Source organism: Vidua macroura, chromosome 15, assembly GCF_024509145.1.
Source record: "Vidua macroura isolate BioBank_ID:100142 chromosome 15, ASM2450914v1, whole genome shotgun sequence".
Taxonomy (NCBI): domain Eukaryota; kingdom Metazoa; phylum Chordata; class Aves; order Passeriformes; family Viduidae; genus Vidua; species Vidua macroura.
The window spans coordinates 2,704,403-2,728,220 of record NC_071585.1 but is presented as its reverse complement, the minus strand read 5'-3'; the positions used below and the strand labels follow the sequence as shown (position 1 = coordinate 2,728,220).

Below are 23,818 nucleotides of genomic sequence, written 5' to 3'. Positions count from 1 at the left end.
AGAAACCCCCTGGGGCTGGATTGGGCTTTGAGAAGATGCTGGCAGGGGCTGGAGGAAGCAAACATCACAGTGGAGGTTGGATCATTCCAGCATGAAGGTCTGTTTGATCCTTCCCTTTTGTGGGCAGTACCCTCGATGACACTGTCCCTCAAGATTCCTGTGTTCAGATGCCCATCCATTTGTCCATCCATCATCCATCCATCCATCCATCCATCCATCCATCCATCCATCCATCATCCATCATCCATCCATCCATCCATCCATCCATCATCCATCATCCATCATCCATCCATCATCCATCCATCATCCATCCATCATCCATCCATGCATCCATGCATCCATGCATCCATGCATGCATGCATGCATCCATCCATCCATCCATCCCTCCATCCATCCATCATCCCTCCATCCATCATCCATCCATCATCCATCCATCCATCCATCCATCCATCCATCCATCATCCATCCATCCATCCAGCCATCATCCATCCATCATCCATCCATCCATCCATCCATCCATCCATCCATCATCCATCCATCCATCCATCCATCCATCCATCCATCCATCCATCATCCATCCATCATCCATCCATCCATCCATCCATCCATCCATCCATCCACCCATCCATCCATCCATCCATCCATCCATCCATCCATCCATCCATCATCCATCCATCCATCATCCATCCATCCATCATCCATCCATCATCCATCCATCCATCCATCCATCATCCATCCATCCATCTATCCATCCATCATCCATCCATCATCCATCCATCCATCCATCCATCCATCCATCCATCCATCCATCCATCATCCATCCATCCATCATCCATCCATCCATCTATCCATCATCCATCATCCATCCATCATCCATCCATCCATCCATCTATCCATCCATCCAGCCATCATCCATCCATGTCTCCATTCACTTTCCCTCCCTCCCTTCCTCTCCTTCCACTGATCCATCGATCCCTCCATGGGTCCATCCCTCCCCAGCCATCAGCTTTTGCTGCACCCTGGGACAGGTTTTGCTTTACCTTCAGCCCCACCCACGCAGGCTCATGCTGAGGGATGTGTGGGGTGATGGTGGGAACATCTCTGGGGAGCAGGACGGGGTGAGGGACACTCAAGGCTGATCCCAGTGTGATCAAGGCTATCACACTGGACAGCTGGAAATGCTGCTTGGGACTGACCCTGAGGGTGTGCAGGGCACGGCAGAGAGCTGAGCCCCTGGGAGGGACTGGGGAGGAGGAAACTGGAGTCTTGGAAATCTGCTGGACCTCTCCAGGCAAAAGCCCTGCCCAAGGCCAGTCCATGACGCTGCTGGGGGGGCTCCTCGCTGGGCTCAGAGTCCTGGTCTGGGTGGTGGGGCCAAAAGCTGCTAGAGACCTATCCATGAGCTCAGGAGCGACAAATCACGGGATCCAGGGATGGAGTCACATCCTGCCCCAGCAGGGGCACGTTTGACACGGTGTGTGGCCAGATGGGGCCGGTGCCACGCTGCCGCTGCCCCCGATCCATCAGGAGCGGCTGACATCACTGCCTCCGGGCTAATCTCCCGTCCAGCAGCAGCTTCCCGTTTCCTTTCCAATCTCTGCGCGCGGGCGGCTCCTCTGCGCTCGGAGCCGGCCAGGAAAAGCGCCCAGCTGGGCTCTCGTGCGGGGCCGCAGCCCCCGCGTGTCTGGCCCTCGTCCCACCGGGCCCTGGGCCACCCGCTCCCCCAAAATCCCAGCGAGGGCCCCCGGGGGGCTCCGCGCTCCCCGCACCCTGCCTGTGCCGGTTGCCGGCCCCTTTCCTGTTTGTGCCGCAGGAAACCCACATCGTTCCAGAAGAGATCACCGCGCTGGGGCTGTGGCACCCCACGGTGCCCCCCCAGTTCCACCCCGGCTCACACACGGGGGGCCAGGAGCTCTCCTAGAGCCCAGTGCTGGATGCGGACAGTGACAGGGACGCTCCCTGTGCCACCGCCATTCCAGTTTCGGGCCACATCCCGGGCTGTGCCCGCACAGCTTTCCCTGGGGCTCCCCGCCGGGCTCTCGGTGCTCAGGCAGCAGCTCCTTACTCCCACTCAGGGCTGGCTAAAAATAAGCCCGGCAGAGCCGCAGCCTGGATCCTGCAGGGAGACATCCGGGGAATGCGAAGGGATGAGGCTCCTTCCCGCAGGGGAAGGGTCTTCACCCCAGCACCCGGCGGGCTCGGGGTGCCAGTGGGCTCTGCCCCATCAGGGCAGCACCCAGGGGTGATTCCACGGTTCCCAGCTCTGCCAGAGTGGTTTTGGGGCAATTTGGAGCTGGGTTGTGTCTTCCTAGAAGTAGAACAATCCCTGTCTGCTGCCAGAGGTGAGAGCAGAGTGGGGAGAGGGAGCAGCCCTCCATTGCTGTGTGCTGCCAGGTGTGAGCTGCACATCTCCTGTCCCTGTTTTCCACATTTTCCTTGCAGAGGTGGCTTCTGTGCAGCCAGCCCAGCGGCAACCCCCAGATCCAGCTGTCCTGACAGCCAGACCCTGCTGTCCCCTTCCCAGCACTCTGTGTGTGTGTGATGTCCCCCGAGGCAGCGCAGGGGACACTTGTCACCTAACAGGGTGGCTAAAGGGGCACAGCAAGCATCCATGCCTGAGATGTTGAGGTGGAGAAAAGCTCCAGGTGTGGGGGAAGCACACACAGGGCAGCTCTGGAGGGGGACCAGGCTGTCAGAGGGCGCAGGGGGGTGAAACTGGGTCAGAAGAACCCCAAAAGCTGCAGTCACATCCCCATTTGCACTGACCTTGCACAGATCAGGCTCAAACCCAGCTGGGGACGGAGCCCAGCAGCCTCCTCAGAGGATGGGGGTGAGGAGTGGGTGGAAAATCCCTCATTTGTCAGCGTTTTCCCACAGCAGTGCCTGTCTAGACCAACTTCCCGTTGCCCGGTGGAAGCTGCCCCCTGCCCACACACGCTCCTGTGGGGTGCAGAGCCCAGCATCCTTCTGCCCTGTCCTGCTGGGGCCACTTCTGTCCCTGCTGAGGGTCACCCCAGGGTGCTGGGGCTGCATGGATGGACCCTCCTGTCCCACGCAGAGCTGGATGCCGCTGGATGGGCTCTGTGCCAGCCTCCTCCCCATCCTGTGCCAGCCCCGTGAACTCTCGCACACACACCAACCCCTTTATTGTTGTGCCAGGAACCACAGCAGCGGCAAACACTGGGAGAGTGGGGACACAGGCGGCCCAAGACCCCAGTGCCAGGACAAACCCCACAAACTACCAGGGGAAGGGGTCCCCAGAGCCAGCTGGGCTAGAGCCAGCCTGCAGAGGTGAGCCTGGTGCTCCGGAGAGGGCCTGGGAGGGCTCCCTCAGATGGGGGGGGTCACACTAAGCTTGGAGGGGCAAGGAGGGCTGGAGGGGGTCCAGCCTGACCTCGGGGTTGGCAGAGCTGGACCTCAGGCCAGACGGGGTCAATCCAAACCTTGTGCTGCTGCAAAGCCTGGGCAGGACCCTCACAGGCCCCCCACTTCTGGGCCTTTGAGGGTCTTTTAGAGAGGCAGAGCCATATTCTGGTGCCAGGAAAGCTCCTGCCCACCTCAGCCTGCCCAGCCTCTCTTGGAACACCCACTGCCAGCACTGTCACATGCAGGGACATCTCCATGGGCACAGGGGCCACCAGGGTGCCCATCCTGCCTCTTTCTAGCACCTGTGGCACAGATCCCACGGGACAGTTCCCCACTGCCTGGGTAGGGAGAGGGGGGAACGATGAAGGAGTTGGAGAGCAGATGTGACTACTGGGAAGCAGGGAGCCAAATTCCCAGCTGTGCCCCTGGGTGCCAAGCCTCGGTGGTGAGGGGATTCCCTGCGCAGAGGGCTCAGGCCTCGTGGTCACTGGTGCTCAGGTGCTCCTCAGGCAGGCCGGTCTCGTCAATGTTTTCCAGGGAATCCGCGTGCTGCACGGAGAGCTCGGCCAGGCTCACGCTGGGCAGCGTGTTCTGCTCGGGGTACACCCAGGGCTTGTACTCGGGGTCGTGCCGGCGCTTCCACTCCGGGTACTTCAGCCCAGCCTTGTAGATCTTCTTCATCGCCTGCGGGCACAGCGGGGCTGGAGCTGCCTTGGGCTGTGGGCACAGCTCCCCCCTTGCAGGGTTTGGGGTGTTGGCAGGGGATGGGGTTGCTGGCTGCCCCAGCAACGTGCCCAGTGCATGCCCTGTGCCACCCAGAACTCATCCTGGGAGCATCACTGAGGATCCCTGCTGTGAGTTCTGGATTGCTCAGGGCCCATTCTGCAAGCTCTGGGTCATCCAGCACCCATCCTGTGAGCTCTGGACCACCCAGCACCCACCCTGCAGGTCCTGGGTCACTTGTTTTATGAGCTCGGGGTCTCCCAGCACCATTCCATGCGTTCTGGGTCTTCCAGCATCCATCCTCAGAGCCTTGGGTCATCCAGCACTCACCCTGTGGGCCCTGGGGTCACCCACCCTGTCCCCACCCAGGGGTAATTTGGGCAGCTCATCCCTGCTGCCCAGGACTCCCACCATCATCCATGCATCCCCCCCTTACCTTTGGTGCCACAAACTGGGACACGCGGTTCACCACCCACTTCGGCAGCGACCCTGCAAGAGCCCAAAGCCCCGTCACCCAGAGAAGCAGGGCCGGCCCCAGGGGAGGCACCACGAGCCTGCAGCACCCCCGGGGCCGGGGTGGGCACCCCTGCATCCTCGGGCTGTCCCCATTCCCGGGTGCCTGGGTGATGGAGAGCCAGGGGGGTGAGCTCTGCGTGAGCCCCCTCCCCTCCCCTGCCGTGGGCACTCACCGCGCGGGTCCACCTGGGTGAGGTAATAGAGGATGCAGGCACCGTCCCCGTTGGCCTTGATCAGGTACCCGGTCTGCAGGGACACGGCCCTCACGAAATCCTTCCGGGGCGGGTATTTCTGCGGGGAGATTCCGGGCACCTCAGAGCCTGCCCAGCCCTGCCTGTGCCCGCGGGCAGCCCTGCCAGGGCTGGGGGCAGCCGGGGGCTCACCGGGTGCTTGACGCTGTAGTTGATGATCATGTAGTCATTGCCCAGGGGCAGCCAGGAGCGCAGCGTGACGAAATCCCGGTTCTTCAGGGGGCTCGGGCACTTCCCTGCGGGCAGATCCTGTTACCCCCGGCCCCACACGCACTCACGGGGGCGTGGGGCTGGGGAGGGGGGCCCGGGGGTCTCAGGGCTGCTCACAGGAGTAGTATCCCACATCAGCGTTGACGGTGAGGCGCCCGATGTCGTAGGTCTCGATCATGTTGGAGTCCCACTTCCTGCGGTAGCGGGTGTCGTGCAGCACGTCATAGAGGGTCTCGGCGGGGACGTCCTTGCAGGAGATGCGGGTCTGTGGGGAGAGGGGCGGGGGGCAGCACCCAGCCCCGGGGCTGTGCCCACCGGGGCACGCGGACTTAGGGCTGTCCCGTGTCCCTGTGCTCTGCAGGACAGCCCCAGAGCCACCGCTCCTGCAGCCAGAGCGGGATTAGAATGAGCCTCGCACGGATGGTCCAGCTGGTCCAGGCTTTGATGCCTGTCCCCTACCCCATGTCACCAAAAAAAGGGGTGACATGCGCCTTCATGATAGTCTTGGGTGTGGGGTCTGCTCCCGGGGGGTGTCGAGCGCATTCCGGGGGGGTTTTGGGCCCACTCCCGGGTTTTCTGGGCCCGCTCCCGGGGGCTGTTGGGTCCGCTCCCGGGAGGTGTCGGGCCCGGCTGTAACCGGAGCCGCGGAGCTGCCCGGCCGCGCCAGCCGTGCATTATTGATGAAGGCGGCCGCCCTGCTCCTCTGAGCGCCGGCAGGAGGGAGATGTCATCTGCTCCTCGTTAGAGCCCCTGCATCTTTGATGAGGCGCCGTGTAACCGGAGATGGCCCTCTGAGCGTGGCAGGTCCCATCAATCTCGGGCAAGCTTTCCCTGGTGGCCCGGGTGCGGATGGACTCGTGCCCAGGCCAGGCTCGGAGATGTGCTGCAGTCCCCAGAGCATCGGGGGGAGGGTGGGAGCACCCAGCCCCTTGCTCCTGCTCTCCCTCCCTGGCTGCACCCTCGTAGCGGGCTCTGGAGGTGCTGCTGCTGCAGGGTGAGGGATTTTTCCAGCTGCCGGTGGAGCTCATGGGCTTCCTGGAAACTCCGGTTGTCACAGAGGGGCCATCGCAGTCTTGCAGCCCCAAATTCCCCACTAAAGCCTGTCCACCATCCCCCTCCAGCCTCGGATGAGCAGCCCTGCCCGGCACAGCAGCTGGGATGGGGAAAACAGAGAGCCCAGACCCATCCACAGGGAATTCGGGTGGAAAAAATCCACAGCTCCAGCTGCTTGGGGAATCTGAGATAATTAACTCCCTCAGTTAATGGACAGACCGAGGCTCTCCTGACCCCAAGGGAGCTGTGCAGCTCGGACTGCATCCCACGTTTTGGGAAGGGGCTCTGGGCAGTGACAACCCCTGCAGCGTGTCCAGGCCCTCTCCAGGGCAGGGAAAAGCCCCGTTATTGCACTGAACCAGGCTGGGTGATGCTCCCTGACTGCCCGGACCTGCCTGGGGTCCCCTCTCTGTGGGGCTCAGGGGTGGCAGAGGGGACAGAACTGCAGCCCCTCTGCCAGCCCGAGGGCTGGACTCCAGGGGTTCCTGCCAGCCTGTCCTGGTCCCTCTGAGCAACATCCACTTCTTCAGTCCGGATCTCACTATGGGGAGCCCTGTCCAAGGCTGGATCTGCCGGATCTGCCCACACCCACAGAGCCAGATCTCTCCCTGCAGAGGCAAGCAGGCTGCTCAGGCACGATTTACCCTTGGCAGGTCCTTGCTGGTCAGCACTGCCCTCCTCCTTCAGGACATGGCTTCCAGGAGCACATTCTCCATGTCCTTCTCAGGGGTGGAGGTGACACAGCAGCCCACAGTGCCACCCCGGAGCTTCCTTTTGGGAGGGGAATGTGATTTTTGCCTCTTCCCAGGTGTCAGGGACCTGCTGCAATCACCAGGACTTTTCAAAGAGGTGCTGGCCTGACCCCTCAGCACCCTTTAATCCTGTATATGCCCAGCTGGTTTAAATGCTCCCTGATCCAGGTGCAGAAGCTCTTCCCTGGCTCACGGCAGCAGGGAAATGTGTATTGCAGCAGCAGCTCTGCTGAGAGTGCTGCTCCTGCTCCTCCCCCTCACTCTGAAGGGTTTCTGTCCATGGCAGCAGCGTGTGCCCAGCTCCTCCTCGTGCCCTGGCTGCAGGAGAGGTGCTGCTGGGTGTCCTGTGCTCAGGACAGTGGTGGGAAAGCCTCTTCCAGAACGCTGTTCCCTCCTCCCCACCTCTCCGTGCCCTCCGTGCTCCCCAGGCCATGGCGACCCTCCCCTGGCACTCCTGCTTGCACGCTCTCCACAGCTGGGCTTCCTGCAGGTCGGCTGTTCTGCCTCTCCTCGCTCTGGCAGATCCCATCCCTGCCCAGGGGTCGGGATTCGGTGCCAGAAAAGCCAAAGCCTGTGATGCCCACCCTGGGCTCACCCCGTGCCCCCAGCCCCCTGCAGCCACTCCTGACGTGCCCAGGGTCACCTGGCAGTGCCACTGAGGCTGTGGAGATCAACGAAAAGGTACCTGAGGGATGGCTGAACCTCCCTGTCCCTCTGCAGCACCCCAGATCTAGCCCCTGGCAAACGACAAAGCTCCCAAAACAGCCCCTGGGGCTCCTACAGGATCTCACCCCGTGACGTGCCCCAGGGCGCAGAGCCGGGGAAGGACACCAGGGACACGTCCCATCTCGTGTCCGGGGGCTCCGGCAAGGCCATCTCCACAATGAAACTGATCCCGGGGCCTTCCCGCCTGTGTCGGGATCGGGGGCAGCCACCACGTGAGCCCACACGGCGGGAGGCTGCAGGATCCCGGCGGGCGAAGCCCCGGGCCGGGCAGCAGGAGCCGGCCGAGCAGCTGGGAAGCACCTTCGGGGGTCTAACCCTGCCAGCCCTGGAATTCGGGGCAGAAACAGCTCCAGGCAGGCGGGACTGCGCATCTCCAGCACGGGGCAGTCCCCAGGGACCCTCGGGAGCCGCCGGGCACACGGCTGGGGCAGGGAAGCTCTGCTTACCTTGATTTTCTGCACGGTGCAGCTCTCCTCCTGGCCCTGACTCCACACGGTCACGCCAGCCTTGTTATACCGGCAGTGCCAGCCCTCCAGGCTCTCGCACTGATCCCTGAAGGAGCTGAAGTCGGAGTCATCCGGGATATAAACCATCTCCCCTCCTCTGGACATGGGGCTGAGCTGCTGCCCCCCGGGCGCGGGCACTGCCTGCGGGCAGCCTCTGCCTCACCTCCCGGGAAACCCAGCTCTGCCCTTGAGCTCTGCCTCGCTGGGTGCCCGCTGCAGCTCACATCATCCTGCCAGGGCCGAGCCCGTGCCCCCGGAGCGGGCCCCGGCCGCCCGGGCACCCCGGGATGGGCAGAGAGCTGCAGGCAGCCCGGGCACGCCGCGCGGGGCTGGAAGGCTCCTTGGCTGCAGTTGCTATCGCAGCTGCCGGGAGCTCGGATGTCTTCCCGGGCTGGCTCGCCAGCATCACATTTCTCTCCGCTGCCTGTCAGCTCCTCTATTATTCAGCAGGTAGCAGCGCGCAGGTGGCTCGGCTTTCAGGGCACAGCTGCCCCCGGCTCCCCGAGCCCCCCGCGCTGCCACCCCTGCTGTCCCCTCGCCGGCGCCCTGGCAATCTCTGTGCCTGACTTTGCAGCACGGGCTGCCTGGAGGGATCAGCTGATGCCAGGAGCAGCGGCCGGGCCTCCGGCCCCGCGGCTGCAGCAGCGCTGGATGCGGGCCAGGGCGGGCCCTGGGTGGGGGCACGGCCCTGCGCACAGGACCTCGGCTCGCGGCGTGCCCTGGGGCTTGGGGGAAGGAATTTGTGAGGGGGAGGTGGCCCTTGCTGGGCTCACAGCATGCTGCAGCCCCGGGGAGTGTCCAGCCCCGCTCCCACCGTGAGCAGGACACCACCAGCACAGGAGAGGTCACCCAGGGCTCTGCCCAGCCTGCAAGGATGGACTTGCCCACCTCAGTCCTACAGCTGTGCCACCTCCCCAGGAAAAAATACCAATTCTACTGCCCAGCCTGGAGCTGCAATGAATGTCCCTTGTCCTTGGTACCAGTTCTGTCCTACTGAGAGGGACTGGCTCTGTCCCCAGGGCACCTGTAGGATGCTGGTAGATCCCAGCCCAGCTCTCTCCCAGCCCCAGCCTGCAGCCCTGCCAGCAGCATCTGCTGGTCCTTTTCCAGCCCCTCCAGCTCTCCCTGGACTGGGAACCACTCTGAGCACAGAGCTTGAGGTTCCCTGGTGCTGCCCAGAGCACCCAGGCTGGGGGCCACATCGTCCTCGTGCTGCCCAGGGTGCAGCTTGTCCCATTTGTCCATCCTCCTGTCCAGAACCTTATCTGGGATCTTGTCCCCATTCCTTTCACTGGGATCCTGCTCAGCCCCTGGTCCCCAGCCTGCCTGAAACCTGGGGCTATCTTGCCCATCCTGTTGATGTCCACAGGGTTTCTCTTGACTGGAATTTTGGGGTTCTTAAAGTCCACCTGGAATGAGGCTCCACCACTCTCACACCCCTTCCCCCTGGATCAGCCTCACCTGCCAAGGCCAGGGTGCAATTCCCTCCTCATCCCACCCTGGGATGAAGCTTGGGAACAGCCCCAGTGCTGATCCTGGGACCAGCATCACCTGGGCACTGAGAAATGGGGAAAAACTCCTGGAAAGGAGAGCAGGGAGAAAGCTGGAGAGCTGCAGGTCTCCCAGAGGGCAGAGGGCTGCCCCTGCTGCTCCCCCAGGCATACAGGCTCTCCCTGGGGCCGTGCTTCCCGCTGGGGGTGCTCTGGGGGCAGAGCTGCCAGTGCCACGCTCCATTAAAGACCTGCCGCAGTGGAAGGGAGGGGAGATCCCGGCTTGGAAAGACCTTGGGGTGGCCTTGGGGCCGTGGAGCAGGGAGCAGCTCTGGCCGGACAGATTTATGGCCCAGAGCTGCCCGGCCCCGTTGCTGCAGTGTGCTGTGAGTGTGTCCCTGTGCTGGGGGGGACTGTCCCCCAGGTACAGCCTGGAGGGACCTCGAGTGGGTGTGTGGGGTGGGTAGGGCCCGAGGCTGGGGGCTCTGGAGCTCCAAAGCGTGTCCATGGGGTGAGAGAAGGGAGGGCACTGCAGTGCTGGGATGGAGGAGCCCCCCAGGCTCCGTGGGAAGGAGCAGCACAGCACCACTGAGGTGGAACCAGCCCTGCTCTGCACCTGACACGTGGCAGCATTTCTCTCCTTGGCTCTTCCAGCTGGAAACTGGAACAGAAAGTTCTTCCCTTCTGCAGCAGCCCCTGGGGTCAGTGCTCATGCTGGGAAACTGCTCAGCCACCCGGGAGCTGGCTGGTCACCATCACATCCCCCTGCAAGCCACCAGCTGGGCTGAGCTGGGCTCCCATGTCCCACCTGGAACACTCAGGGCTCCAACCAACCCCTTCACCACCGTCTTTGGCTCTTCTGGAGCCAAGGTTTGGATCTGGGTGGTGCTCTGGGAGCTGCCCAAAGGAGGAAGGTCAGTGCAGCAAATGTGGAGCCTCATGTTAATGCTGCCTCTGTCATGTCTTGTTTAACTTCTCCTCATGGAGCTGCTGGATGAGTCCAGAGAGGCCACGGAGCTGCTCCCAGGGCTGGAGCCCCTCTGCCCTGGAGCCAGGCTGGGAGAGCTGGGGGTGCTCACCTGGAGAGGAGAAGCTCCAGGGAGAGCTCAGAGCCCCTTGCAGGGCCTAAAGGAGCCCCAGGAAACCTGGAGAGGGACTGGGGACAAGGCCTGGAGGGACAGGACACAGGGAATGGCTCCCACTGCCAGAGGGCAGGGATGGATGGGATATTGGGAATGAGGAATTGTTCCCTGCAGGGTGGGCAGGCCCTGGCACAGGGTGCCCAGAGCAGCTGTGGCTGCCCCTGGATCCCTGGCAGTGCCCAAGGCCAGGTTGGACAGGGCTTGGAGCAGCCTGGGACAGTGGGAGGTGTCCCTGCCATGGCAGGGGTGGATGAGGTGAGCTTTGAGATCCCTTCCCACCCAAACCATGCCAGATTACGATGATTCTCTGATCTCAGAGGCAATTCTGTGATGTGCCCTTGAGGCCCAGCAGTCCCATCAATCCCATCCTGGGCTGGAGCTCCATTCCCTGGGCTGACCGTGGCTGCTGCGAGCAGCAGGGTCCTGCTCTTGGCCATGCTGTCATCCCTGTGGGGATGACACAGGGACTGTCACACCAGCAGCTCCAGGAGTCCCTCCATGCCCTGAGTGGAGCCTCTCCAGAGCCTGGTGGGGTCAGAGCATGTGGGGCTTAGGGCACAGGGAGGAGTACCCAGCTCTGTCCTGTCTGTGTCTCACTGGTCCCTCCCTCCTCCTGCTCCTCTTTTCATTCTCCTGGACCATTTTCACCCTCCAAGTGTCTTTACAGGCTCCAGAGCTGGGATGTGGGATTTCCATGCTGGGAGTGGGGTTGCAGGGCATTGCGTGTGGGTGTTCACAGCTCCATTCGTGACTTGGATGCCTCAGCAGGACGAGCTTCCAGCCTCTCCAGAGCTGGAGAAGAACATCCAATCCCCTCTGCAGTGGCTGCTCCTGCTCCTCTGAGAATCGCCTTTGAAAGCCTTTGCAAATTGGAATGAAAATGTTTTTCCTACAGAAACGGTTCTGCTTTGGCTTGGTGTGAACCACAGCACTGACTCCTCTCAGATCCTTGTGCCTTCAGGGTTTATCCCCTGGGGAATGAACAAGAGAGTCAGGAGGAAAAGCAAAAGATGGCTTGAGAGTTTCTTGTCCCAGAGAAACCCAGCTGGAGCGGCCAGGAGGGGTTAGAGCTGCACCAGGAGATGGGGCTGGGAGGTGAGGATGGTCCCGGGGTGGGAGCAGAAAGGTGCTAAATACCTGAGAGACATCAGGGTCTTTGAGGGACACAGACTGAGGCAGGAAATGCAGGGAAAAGTGAGATCCTGACCCAGGAGTGGTGCAGGGCAGCAAACACTGGGGCTGCAGAGGGAGATCCCAAAGCCCCAGGCTGCAGGTACCCAGGAGCTGAGTGTGGTCTCAGAGTCCCAGGACTTCAGGAACCATCCTGGAGTCCCAGGGCTCAGGGGCCCACAGGGGCTCCAGAGAGATCCCAAAGCCTGGTGGCTGCAGAGGCCCCGGGGGTCCCTGGGAGACTCCAGAGCCCCACTGCCACCAGAGCCATGGGGCTGCAGTGAGCCCGGGGACCCCAAAGTTACAAGGACAAGATCCTAGAGAGATTCCAGAGCCCCATTGGGACCCCAGAGCCCTGGTGAGCCCCAAATCTGCAGGGATCCTGGGTGCCTGGAGAGACCCCAGAGCCTCAGGGCTGCAGGGACCCCTGAGTGCCTGGAGAGACTCCAGGGCCCCATGGCACCAGGGACCCCCAGATGCCTGAAGATACCCCCTGAGAGACACAGAGCTGTGGGCTGCAGGGACCCCATAGTGCCTGGAGAGACCCCAGAGCCCCAGTGAGACCCCAACACCCCAAAGTCACAGGATCCACTAGGTCCTGAGGAGACCCCAAACCCCCAAAGTCACAGGATCCACTAGGTTCTGAGGACACCCCAAAACCCCAAAGTCACAGGACACACTAGGTCCTGGGAAGACCCCAGAGAGACCCCACAGCCTTGGGGACTGTGGGGCCTCCCCAGCTATGCCCCCATCCAACCCAGCAGGTTAAACCCCCCTACAAACCCATCGGGCAGTGCCACCCCGTTCCCCTCAGGAGGAGCCTGTGTCCCACACGGGTGACAGCCCCAGGCCAGCGCCACCGTGCCCAGGGACCCGCGCGTGCAGTCTGGTGCTCGCCCACTGGGTGTCACGCGTGCTCCACGGACGACAGCGACACGGCCAGCACCGGGGAGCGGCCAGGGAAAGGGACAGAGAGGAGCAGGGCTCCCCTGCGGCCACCAGCAGCGTCCCCCTGCTCCACTCTGATGTCACCCCCTCGGCTGGGGGGGGGGACGCTCTCCGGAAATTTTACCGTTAAAGAGAGGATGGGATGGAAATTGCCCGGAAATTTTCCTCCTCCTCCTCCTCCTCCTCGCGCTGCCATTGCATCCCTGCTGCTCCTGGCAGCTCCCAACAGCCCAAGCTTTCAACCCCAGGCACCCCGAGCCCCCCCAGTGCGGGGACAGAGCGGGGACAGCAGGGACATCCTGCGCCTGGGACCTGCAGCTTTAACACGAGGCTTTTGCTGGCACTCCGGGAGTTTCTGGTGTCAGGAGAAGTCTCTGTGTGTGTGGGGTCACCCCACACAGTCCTTGGAGCTGGGACCCTGCACACCTGGGGTGCCCAGCCCTGCCGGGTCCCAGCTGGCAGAGCCGGGTGGCGCCGCTGCCAAAGCACGAGGGGGTGTGGCAGGAGGCTGCCAGGCACATTCCCAGCGGCTGGCACTGCCCACAGGGGCATGGAAGGGTGCGGTGGGGTTCTCCTGCTCATCCATGCGATGAGGTTTGGCCTCAGCTGTGCCCTCAGAGCCCCGGTGGAGGGCAGTGCGTGGGGTGGGCTCCTGGGGGTGCCACAGCAGCTCTGTCCCACTGCAGGTGGCTCAGAAGGTGCCATGGATGATGGGACTCCATCCATTGGAGGGGTGGGGTGAGATGGGCTTTAAGGTCCCCTCCAACCCAAGCCATGCTCTGATTCATCTCCTGAATCTCTCTGCCACTCCTTCCTGTCCTCCAACAGCTGCCACTTCCCCCTGTCCCTGTCCTGTGACCCTGTGTCCCTCCTTTCCTGCCCCCTGCTCCTTGTTTTAGCTGAGTCCTCCTCCTCAGGGCTGCTCAAGGCACAGCCAGGCTCATGTCCCCCCTTTGTTTTGCCCTGGAGCATCCCTCTCTGCCCACCCTGGGCCCCTGCACCACCCGTGGCTCCCCAGACTCCCTCCCTGCTCCCCCCCATTATTCCCATGCTGGCGGGCAGGATTTGGCACCCACAGCCCCAAAGCTTATTTGCACAGAGCCCAGCCGGGCATCAGGATGATTTAAAAGGACTGTGAAAAATGTAGTTATTTTTTCCCCTTTCAGCTGCAAGTCAATACTCAGGGAAGGATGTTTAATTATCTTTGTCACCCTCCTAAATCTCTTTATGAGAAGGTTTGGCTGCAAATCTCCACATCATTTCAAAGTTATTGGCTAGCGCGGCGCACAGCGACACAGTAAATTAGCCGGGCGCAGCAGGCGTGGGTGCTCCCGCCACTGCCAGGCCTGCGCGTGCCTGCTCCCCTCCCGCCGGGCTGTCACGGGGTGGGTGGCAGCAGGGAAGCCCCTGCTAGCTCAGGAGTTAGGCTGGTGTCCCCTCCGGGTGTGGGCACAGCCGGTTGCCGTGGCCTGGTACACTCCCCATCCCCGGGGACGCGGCATCTCCTGCAGGGTGCAGGATCCAGGGGACGTGGCACAGCCAGGACCACCCCAGAGTGACATCCTGCACCCTGAGAGTTTCATTCTGAGGGGGGATAACCCCAACCCTCCCTTCCAGACACTCCTCCCAGCCTGGGAATGCACTCCCCAGAGCTGGCTGTGCTTACCCCGTGCAGGATCGCCCTGGGCTGCCGGGTGGAGCAGGATGAAGCTGAAGCACCCTAAAGATGCCGGGTTGTTCTGAGCTGCTCTGAGCCCCCCAAGCTCCCCACGCCCCCGTGAAGGCAGATGGGTGGGCTGAGACCCAGTGCTGGGTGCTGCTGCCATTCCCAGGCCGGGAGCCACCCTGGGTGCAGGGCTGGTGGCCACGGGCCAGTGAAAATGCAGGATGGAGAGCAGGCATGGAAAACGGGTGGGAGTTCAGCATCCCTGGAGGCAGCACCCAGCACCCACCGTGCCCTAACCCCCTCCCCCTCCTGTTCTCATGCAAAACCAGCCGAGCCGGGGCTGGGCTGGAGGCCCGAGATACGCCAGAACAAAATCCCACCTTCCGGATAATGCCTTTTATTGGACTAGGTGACACGCAGGCTTTAGGGGGATAGCGGGAGAATCCTCTCGGCTCATCCGCAGAAAGGATTTCCACAGCCCTCCCGGCGGCTTGTCAGTCCCTGAAGAGTTATTACCTCCCGAGCAGGGCTGTGTCTGCCGGGGCTCAGCGCCGGCCCTGCCCCTCTTCGCTGCTTACAAAGATTACGCCGCCTCGGAATAAGCTCCGTGGAGCGCTGCTGCCGTCGCATCAGACAGCGGCTAATCAGAAAATTAGCAGCGAAAGAAACTTTGTGGCAGGAACTTATCTCTGGCGCTGCTCCCGCTGCTCCCACACCCAGCCCTCAGGGCAAAACTTCCTTGGATTGCAGCGCTGAAACCTGGGAAAATCTCATCTCATCCCACCCCTGCCATGGCAGGGACACCTCTCACTGTCCCAGGCTGCTCCCAGCCTTGTCCAGCCTGGCCTTGGGCACTGCCAGGGATCCAGGGGCAGCCACAGCTGCTCTGGGCACCCTGTGCCAGGGCCTGCCCACCCTGCAGGGAACAATTCCTCATTCCCAATATCCCATCCATCCCTGCCCTCTGGCACTGGGAGCCATTCCCTGTGTCCTGTCCCTCCATCCCTTGTCAATTGTCTCTCTCCAGGTTTCCTGGGGCTCCTTCAGGCCCTGCAAGGCCACCCTGAGCTCACCCCAAAGCTTCTCCTCTCCAGGTGAACAATCCCAGCTGTGCCAGCCTTTGCTCCCAGCAGAGCTGCTCCATCCTCTGCTCATCCTGGAGCCTCCTCTGGCCTGGCTCCAGCATCTCCAGCTCCTCCCTGTGCTGGGCCCAGGGCTGGGGCAGCTCTGCAGGTGGGGGCTCACCTGGGCACAGGGGCAGAATCCCCCCAGCCCTGCTGCCACACTGGGCTCAGCCCAGGGCTGGGGGTTCAGGGCTGGGGCAGGTCCAGCTCCCACCCCCAGCGCCCCCAGGTCCTTCTCCCAGGGCTGCTCCAGCTGCTCATCCCCAGCCGGGACTGACGCCAGGGGTTGTCCCCACCCAGGGGCAGCACCAGCACTCGGTGTTGTTAAACCTCCTGGGCCACTCCTCGGGCTTGTCCAGGTCGCCGTGGCCACTCCCGGGCACCTCGGGACCCCTCCCACCCCCGGCTGAGGGGTGTGTCCCGAGTGATGCCACCGATGCCTCGCGCACTCAGGACAGGGGTGGTGTCACTCCTGTGCTGGTGTGACATCAGTCCCCGCGTCGCGGCGGCACCTTGGACACCCAGTGCCACCCCGTCCTGTGCCAGGGGGCAGGGCCAGGAGCCGTGCTGGGGGCAGGGAGCTCTCAGGGTGATTAAAATGCGCTGTTTGTGGTGTTCAAGCCCTGGCGTCAGGGAGAGTTACAGGGCACTGAGCTAGAAAATGGCATTTGCAGCCCCCTCCCCCTGCCACCGCCAGCCCCGGCCTGTGCAGACTTCGTTAGTGCCACGTGCGTGTCCAGCGAGGGGACACGCAGAGGGACACCCCTCCCCACTGCCCCCAGCCCCACAGACCCTCTGTGGGGTGTCCCACACAGCCAGAGGGTGAGGGCCGGGATCCTTCCCACCAACCCCCAGCCCCACAGCCCCTCCCTGGGACCCCAAACACAGTAAAAAGGGGAGGGCAGGGACCCCTCCCCACTGCCCCAGCCCTACAGACCCTCTGTGGGACCTCAAACACAGCCAGAGGGGCAGGACAGGGACCCCACTGTCCCTACAGTCCCTCTGTGGCACCCCAAACAGAGCAAAAAGAGGAGGGCAGGGACCCCTCCCCGCTGCCCCCAGCCCCTCTGTAGCCCCCCAAACGCAGTCACATCCCAGCTCGGGGGCTCTGGGTGGGATGCCCGAGCCGCGCGTGGCACAGAAGCGTTGGTGGCACTGGGGGCGGGTCACAGGGGCTCTGCTGACGTCCCCGTGCCCCTGCCCGGTGCTGGGCAATGCCAGCGGCCCCGCGTGGCCACTGCCACAGCCCCAGCTCGGGCACGGTGGCTCCAGCCGTAGCAACAGTTACTACGATTTCCTTTTCCCATTCCCTTTTCCCGACTCCATCGTCTTCCCAAGGCAGCTCTGGCGCTGCCGGGGATGTGTTTACAGGCAATTAAAGCTCATTAATTGCACGCAGAAGCAACAGAAGCCCCGCGGCAATATGGGAGGGGCGATTCCCGCAGGGGACAGAGCCAGCCCCGGCCATCCCTGGCAGATCCAGAGGGATGTGAGGGGCGAGTGGGGTCTGCACCCCTGGGGCGAGGCTGGGCTGAGCCTGGCCTGGGGCGATGGGCGATGTGCGTGGGTGCTGCGATGGGTGTCACCTGCTCAGCAGCCCTGTGGGGACATTAACCCGGGCATCGAGTGCTGCCAGCGCCAAACTGAGGGGCAGAGGGGTGAAGCCCGCAGCTACCTCCTCCTCCGGGGGTACCAGCCCCATATTCCCCGCTCCAGCCCAGCGCTGCGCCCTGGGGATGAATTCCGGCAGGAGGGAGAGGAGCAGGATCCTGCTCGAGGCTCTCTCCGCACGTGTCTGAGCAGAGCTGGCACCGGCAGGGGCCGAGCCGCTGCTCCCGGGCTCGGGAAAACATCGGGAAAACAATAGCGTTCGTTAGCAGGAGGAGAAAAACCTTCTCGAGGGCTGAAATGAGGCTTTGATTGGGAACAGATGCGGGAGAGAAGGTACCGGCAGGGATCGGGCACAGGGCCAGCCCCCAGCCCCTCCTGCTCCGAAGGGAAGGGAAGGGAAGGGAAGGGAAGGGAAGGGAAGGGAAGGGAAGGGAAGGGAAGGGAAGGGAAGGGAAGGGAAGGGAAGGGAAGGGAAGGGAAGGGAAGGGAAGGGAAGGGAAGGGAAGGGAAGGGAAGGGAAGGGAAGGGAAGGGAAGGGTCCTGCCTGCCCCAGGGCTGCCGGGATGCCCTGGCAGGGAACAGGAGCGGCTGAAGGATAGAACAGTCAGGGATGCACCCGGCTGCCGGACACAGGCTGTGGGATCCAGCCCTGGGTGCCAGGGGGCAGCCGGGATCCCGCGGCATTCCCAGAGGGATGAGCCGGCCCTGGCTGGGTGGGGTCGCATGCCAAGGGTGCCCTGCCCTACAGGGAAGAGCTGTGAGCCCAGGGTTTATCCTGCCGGGAGGGATGTGGCACTGCGTGTGAGGCTGAGCCCTGTGCCCCACACGCTGCTGCAGGACCAGCACAAAAAATGCAGGGAAAATCCTGGAGTGGCTTCCAGCTCATTCTTCCTCCTCTTCCTCCTCCAGCGTTGGGCCCAGCAGGACAAACTCACAGCTCTGCCAGGCTGAGGCCAAGGGCACAGCTCAAAATAAAGACTAATCATGCTGCTGCTGAAATCCCATGCTCTGCTGCCCACGGAGAGCCTGGCGTGCTGCGTGCATCTGGGCCCCACGGTGCCGGCAGAGGTGCCTGGGGGCACGGTGCTCTCAGCAGGAGATGGAGAGTGGCTCAGCAGGGCCTGACCTGTGCCAGCTCTCTCTCCTTCCCTCCCTCCAACTCTCTTTCCCTGCAGGGCTGTGATGGAGGCTCGTGGGGGGAGCAGGAGGTGCAGGAGGGGTGTGGAGTTGCCCACATTCCTGATCCCTGATTCCCATTCTCTGCTGGATCTGGGCTCAGGAATGTCCTGAGGGAGAAGAGAGCACCACGTTGCCCTTTGAAAGCCCCCAGATTCGCCCAGCAAGACCTGCACAGGGTCCTCACCCCCCTCTGAGGCAGCACAAGCCTCTTCCCCTCCAAAGGCCAGATCCCAAGGCCGGGAGGTGGCCGTGCCCTCATTCCTGGGCAGGGATGCAGCAGGGTGGGAAGGGATGCAGAGCTCCCCCAGCAAGACTGCAGACACCCACCCAAGCCCAGGTGACCCCACCCTGCTCTGGGGACACAGGGCTGGGCGCGCTGCCAGGACCCAGCCGGGGGTGGCAGGATCAATACTCACGTGAGCCAGAGAATCCCAGCACCCCAGGGAGTGGGAAGGGCTCCGTCCACCTCTCCCCCTGGCTCGGTGGCAGCAGCACCGGCGCCTCTGGAAGCCGCTTGGCCCCCTTTAACCCTTTCCCCGGCAGGGCTGGTTGCCAGGGGCAGGGTCCCCCGCGCCCCCCGCCCTCGGCGGCGGCTCCGGCGGGAGGCAATCGGCAGGCGCGCGCTGCGGAGCGGCGCTTTTCTTCTCTAATCTTCTTATTTCATTTTAGCATTTACAATACAGCCAGCCGGTAATCCTGACATCAAACACGCCACGCGCACTTCCAAGCCGCGCCGACGTCAGGCTGCGCGAGCGCTGGCAGGAGCTGCCAGCTCCGACGGCTCCAGATAACACGCGGCAGAAAGACAAGGAAAGCGGCTCTGCCAGCAGGATGAGCGGGCACCGCGTCCTCCAGAGCCCTTGGCCCACCCACAAGGTGCCCCTCGGGTGCAGGAGCCACGCTGGGGTGAGGTGGGTGCAGGTTTGGTCTCTAGCGAGGGGAGGGAGAGGCAGGGCAGGGCTGGGTGACCCTGCTGGTGCCCACTCGTCCACCTCGCTCTGCCCTGGAGCTGCACGCAGCTCTGGCATCCTGGGGAGCAGAGCTGGACACCTTTCGGTGGTCCCAGTGCCACCCCATCCTGTGCCATGGGCAAGGGGGCAGGGCCATCCCCACGCTCGAGGTTCTTCCCAGTCTCCACCTCACTGGAGCGTCCTTTGGTTCCCAGGCACGGCAGCTGGACCCTGGCTGGGGTGCCTGGGGAATCCATCTGGAATGCTGGAATGTGCCCCCTCCCCAGCAGGAGGGCAGGGCTTGGCACGGGGGACAGCGTGTGACACCCAACACCCACAGGCAGCACCTCGTGGGGTGCACGGGGCTGCGGGCAGAGACCCAAGGGCTGGACAGCCCATGGTGCCCGTGAGTCCCTTTCCCCAGTCCCATCACCAGCTCCTTTTTGATGGGCACTGGAATTTCCTGCTGGCACAGGAATTCCTGAGGTGGGCAGGCCCTGGCACAGGGTGCCCAGGGAAGCTGTGGCTGCCCCTGGATCCCTGGCAGTGGCCAAGGCCAGGCTGGACATTGGAGCTTGGAGCAGCCTGGGATGGTGGAAGTTGTCCCTGCCTGGTGGAAGGAGATGAACTTTGAGGTGCCTTCCAACCCAAACAAATCATTCTGGGATTCTGTGCAACACTCCCCCTCTCCCACTGCAGTGACACAGATCCAGCAGCCTTTGCAGAGTCCCTGGGGTGGCTTTTCTTTCCCAGCCCAGTGTCCTGAACAGATTTCCAGCTGCTGGGAGATCCTGGAGTTTCCTTGGAGCTGAAATGTTCCACAGGGCTGGATCAGGGGAGGAGGATGAAGGGTGGGAGAGGCAGAAAATGATGAATCCCCTCTCAGGCCCTGCTGAGGATGGGACTGCTCATGGCAGTTCTTGAGTGCACCCCGAGACTCAGTGAGGCTTTTCCCTGTGCCAGCGTGGTGTCCTGTGCCCACATGGCTGTACCATCCTCAGCCCATGGAGGAGGAAGAGCCCAGCAAACACAGGCCCTGCCCGGCGCTGGCAGCACCAGAGGATGTGAGGAATGAGCAGGAGGAGAAGGATTCGCGTCCCCATGCCAACCCCAGAGCTCCCCCTTGCTCTGTGCCAGGTGGGCACCGGTTCTGCTGTGGGGTCATCTCCCACAGAACAGTCTCAGGTCTAATCCATGTCTCAATATTTGGGATTTAATCAGCACTGAAGTAAGTAGCTTTTTTTTTTTTTTTTTTTTTTTTTTTTTTTTTTTTTTTTTTTTTCCCTCTTTTAAGGCAGCGAAGAGCTGCGACTCAATAGGAATTAATTTGCCTAATTAGTGTCTTTGGGAAGCTCTCCCTCCTGCGCATGCCCCGATGGGGGAGATTCCGGGGCTCGGGGACGCGCTGTGGAGGCTGTGCCCGGTGGGAGCTGCCCAGGGTCCTTCCCGCACCTCTTCCCGCCTCTCCAGACGGCACTGCCCGCATCCCGCAGGATCCCAGCACCATCGGGGGGTGCCCATCGCCGTGGTGGCACCCCCGGGCACCTGCCGGGGTGGGCACGGGGCGGGGGCCGGCCCGGGGGTGCGGGAGCGGACGGCTGCCAGGGAAGATGAATGGTTTTAATCACACCGCTTACAGGGCACCATCTGAAGTTTCGTGTAAGTTATGATAGCGACAGTTTGCACGAAAATTGTATTTCCAGGCTTCATTGACTGGCTTAATGAGAATCTTTACGTGTCAGATATTAAATTAAGAAATTAAAGAGCTGTTTCGGTGTGTATAGACTCCTTCCCTCGCACTGAGCTGCTTCTTCCAGATCAATCAGGAGCGCGCCTCTAGAAAAGATGGGAGAAGCCTTTGATTTTCTGTCACCGGGGAAGTGAATCTAATACGTGTTGGCACCTAATTCATGTTTTATTAAAAGGCATGAGGTGGATGCTGCCGGCCCCCACCTCTGCCCGCTGCCCTCTCCTGGAGGAGGGAGCAGCCCCGGCACCGCCACCCTCGGTTCTCGGCGCTGCCTGGCTGTCACACGTGTCCCAAACGCCAGCATCCCGGGGCTGGGGACACCAGGAGGTGCCAGGCACTGGCTGTGCTAGCCAGAGATTAAGGTCAGCTTGGAACAAGCCACGCTGGAATCAGCAGGTTGGGAAATGTTGCAGCTCTCCTGTGTGGCATCCCTGTTTCCTTCCTGTGCTGGCTGAGTTTGACCTGGATTCTCTGATCCTTCGGGTCTCTTCCCTCTGGTTTTGCTGGGAATGGGTACTCGGCCAGCAGGGAACTCCCCAGCTGGAATGGGGACGATGTCACAGCCATGGGGAGGGACTCGGGTGGCCAGAGGACATGGAGCAGGGCTGGGCACGGACAGGCTCTTGGGCACGGTGAGCTGGATGGGGCAGAGAATCCCTGAATGCCACAGCACTGGAGATAAACACCTGGCACAGGGATGTGGAGAGTAACCCCGAGATCAGGGAGCCCAGGGATCGATGTCCCAAGGCAGGGACACCCAGGGACAGCAGGGATCAATGCCTCGGGTGGGGACAGCCAGGGACACCAGGGATAGGTGGCCCTGGATGGCCTCAGCCAGGGACACCAAGGATAAATCCCCCTGTTCAGAGGCACACAGGGACACTGGAGATAACCCCTGGAGCAGGGACATGCTGGGACAGTGCAGATAAGTTGGGGACACCAGTCTGCACAGTGAGAGTCCAGATGGGATGTGGCTGTGTTTCCTGATCCACCTGGACCTGTCACAGAGGGCCTTGGGGACACTGTGGTCCCAGAAGAGGGACAGGGGCATCAGGCTCTCTTAGGATGCCTGGATGAGCCCCAAAATCCCTGGTGCTCAGCACGCCTGGATGGAATCCTGGCCCTCTCCCAGTCCCCTCACTGCATTTACACCTTCCAAAGCCAAAGGTGAGGAGAGGAAAGTGTTGTTGTTCCAAACTATCTGTCAGGGCAGGAAAAATCCCCCCTCTGGGCCCTGAGCACCACCATCCATCTTCTGCTCCCTGTGCCAGCCCTGCCTTCTCCTTGTGTGGGGAAACTTGGAGTAAACAGCTTAATTTGGCACTAATCTGAGCGGTGACATCGTGTGCCGTGTCACCATCGATTCGCAGCCGCACGGCCCCATCAGTCATTCCGGCTTTTCCACCTTTTGATATTGCAAATAGAAGGGATCAACCTCCCTGCAGTCCTGGGCTGGGGTCACTGTGTGTCCCTTGGATTCTGTGTCCCTGCAGGAGCCTGGCCCAGTGTCACCAGCCCTGTCCCCACTCCCTGGGACCCCGTGTCCCTGCAGGAGCCTTGTCCTGGTGCCGCTCACAGCGTTGCTCCCACATCCTTTGGGACACCTGTGGGTGCAAAAGGGGATGTGGGAGAAGCTGGAGCCACGGTGCCCCCTCCAACAAGGACTGAGTGCCAGGGTGCCTGCGGGGATGATGCCCCCGGCTCCCGGCCCAGCAGGACCTCGGTGCCGCTGTCCCCAGGCCCTGGCCAGGCTGGCCGAGGTGCCGTCATTGCCTCGCCAGCCCACCCCGGCAGCCGGGCACCCTGCTGGCCCTGCCTAAATGTCTCATTAAAGGGATTTGCGGGGCTGCTGAGCCGGGCTGTAATCTGGCGCTTACCGTTCATTTGTTCCAGCGTCTCAGGCAGTCGGCAAAGGTCGTTGGATCTTTAATTACGGGGAGACAGCGGCGGGCGCAGCGGGGAGGAGCAGCAGCTGCGGGCGGCGGGCAGGCGGCCCGGGAGCGGCGAGCGCGCCTAACGAGGGAGATGCTTTCTGCCCTCGGGACACGAGCCGCGTTGTCACAGCGCCGATGTCACAGCGGCCTTGTCACAGCCAGCCAACCCACGGCCTGGCTGCGCAGTGACCGCAGCCTTGCCTGGCATCGCCCCCGTCCTCGTCCTCCTCCTTTTTGGCGGTGTCACCTGCCCCGCAGCGCCGGCACAGCCCGGCTCGCCTCCTTCCCACTCCTCCCGTGCTGTGTGACACGGTGGCTGCCCAGCCTGGATGCGTGGACATGGCTGTGCCTGTGCCAGCATCAGCAGGGTGGCCGGAGCTCAGCTGGGACAAGCCAGGATTCCCAAGTGGCAGAACCCCTGGGATGTGTTGATGCCTGGCGTGCCCGGGCAGAAGCCTGCAGGTGCTCCCTGCCCCCAAAGCAGTGTCGGGGGGAGGTGGCGGCTGTGGGAGCACTGCAGGGGTGCTGGGGGTGGGCTGTGAGTGCCTGCATGCAGCTCCCAGGGCTGGGCATTCCCGGGGCCGAGGGGTGTTCGAGCCCCGGGAATGCCCCCATCCCACAGAAAATGTGTGGATGTGTGCACAGACACGGCTTGGATGGAGCTCTGAGCCACCTGGAATGGTGGAAAGTGTCCTGTGCATGCCAGGGAGTGGAACGAGATGGGCTTTGAGGTCCTTTCCAACCCAACCCA

The 23,818-nt window shown here is 62.5% G+C and overlaps 1 protein-coding gene and 1 long non-coding RNA gene across 2 annotated transcripts; both read right to left on the bottom strand.

The window, feature by feature from the left end:
* Positions 1 to 3,129: 3,129 nt before the first annotated feature.
* LOC128814857 (START domain-containing protein 10-like) lies at positions 3,130 to 8,762 on the bottom strand. The gene is made up of 6 exons (XM_053991144.1): positions 8,044 to 8,762; positions 5,184 to 5,331; positions 4,989 to 5,092; positions 4,779 to 4,896; positions 4,526 to 4,578; positions 3,130 to 4,050 (listed from the first exon to the last, which is right to left on the bottom strand). Exons 1-6 carry the CDS (start codon positions 8,206 to 8,208, stop codon positions 3,838 to 3,840), a joined length of 801 nt encoding a protein of 266 aa, XP_053847119.1. The 5' UTR covers positions 8,209 to 8,762; the 3' UTR covers positions 3,130 to 3,837.
* Positions 8,763 to 21,058: 12,296 nt separating this feature from the next.
* On the bottom strand, positions 21,059 to 23,589 carry LOC128814954 (uncharacterized). The gene is made up of 2 exons (XR_008439521.1): positions 23,011 to 23,589; positions 21,059 to 21,219 (listed from the first exon to the last, which is right to left on the bottom strand). It is a non-coding gene; the product is annotated as an uncharacterized LOC128814954 (long non-coding RNA).
* Positions 23,590 to 23,818: the final 229 nt, after the last annotated feature.

What these genes read in the sequence shown, in the direction of transcription:
- LOC128814857 (XM_053991144.1), bottom strand. Translation starts at nt 8,208, where the DNA reads ATGTCCAGAGGAGGGGAGATGGTTTATATCCCGGATGACTCCGACTTC. An exon ending in TGATGTGGGATACTACTCCT is followed by an intron (nt 5,093 to 5,183) that starts GTGAGCAGCCCT and finishes ATCTGCCCGCAG; the next exon opens with GGAAGTGCCCGAGCCCCCTG. An exon ending in ACTACAGCGTCAAGCACCCG is followed by an intron (nt 4,897 to 4,988) that starts GTGAGCCCCCGG and finishes ATCTCCCCGCAG; the next exon opens with AAATACCCGCCCCGGAAGGA.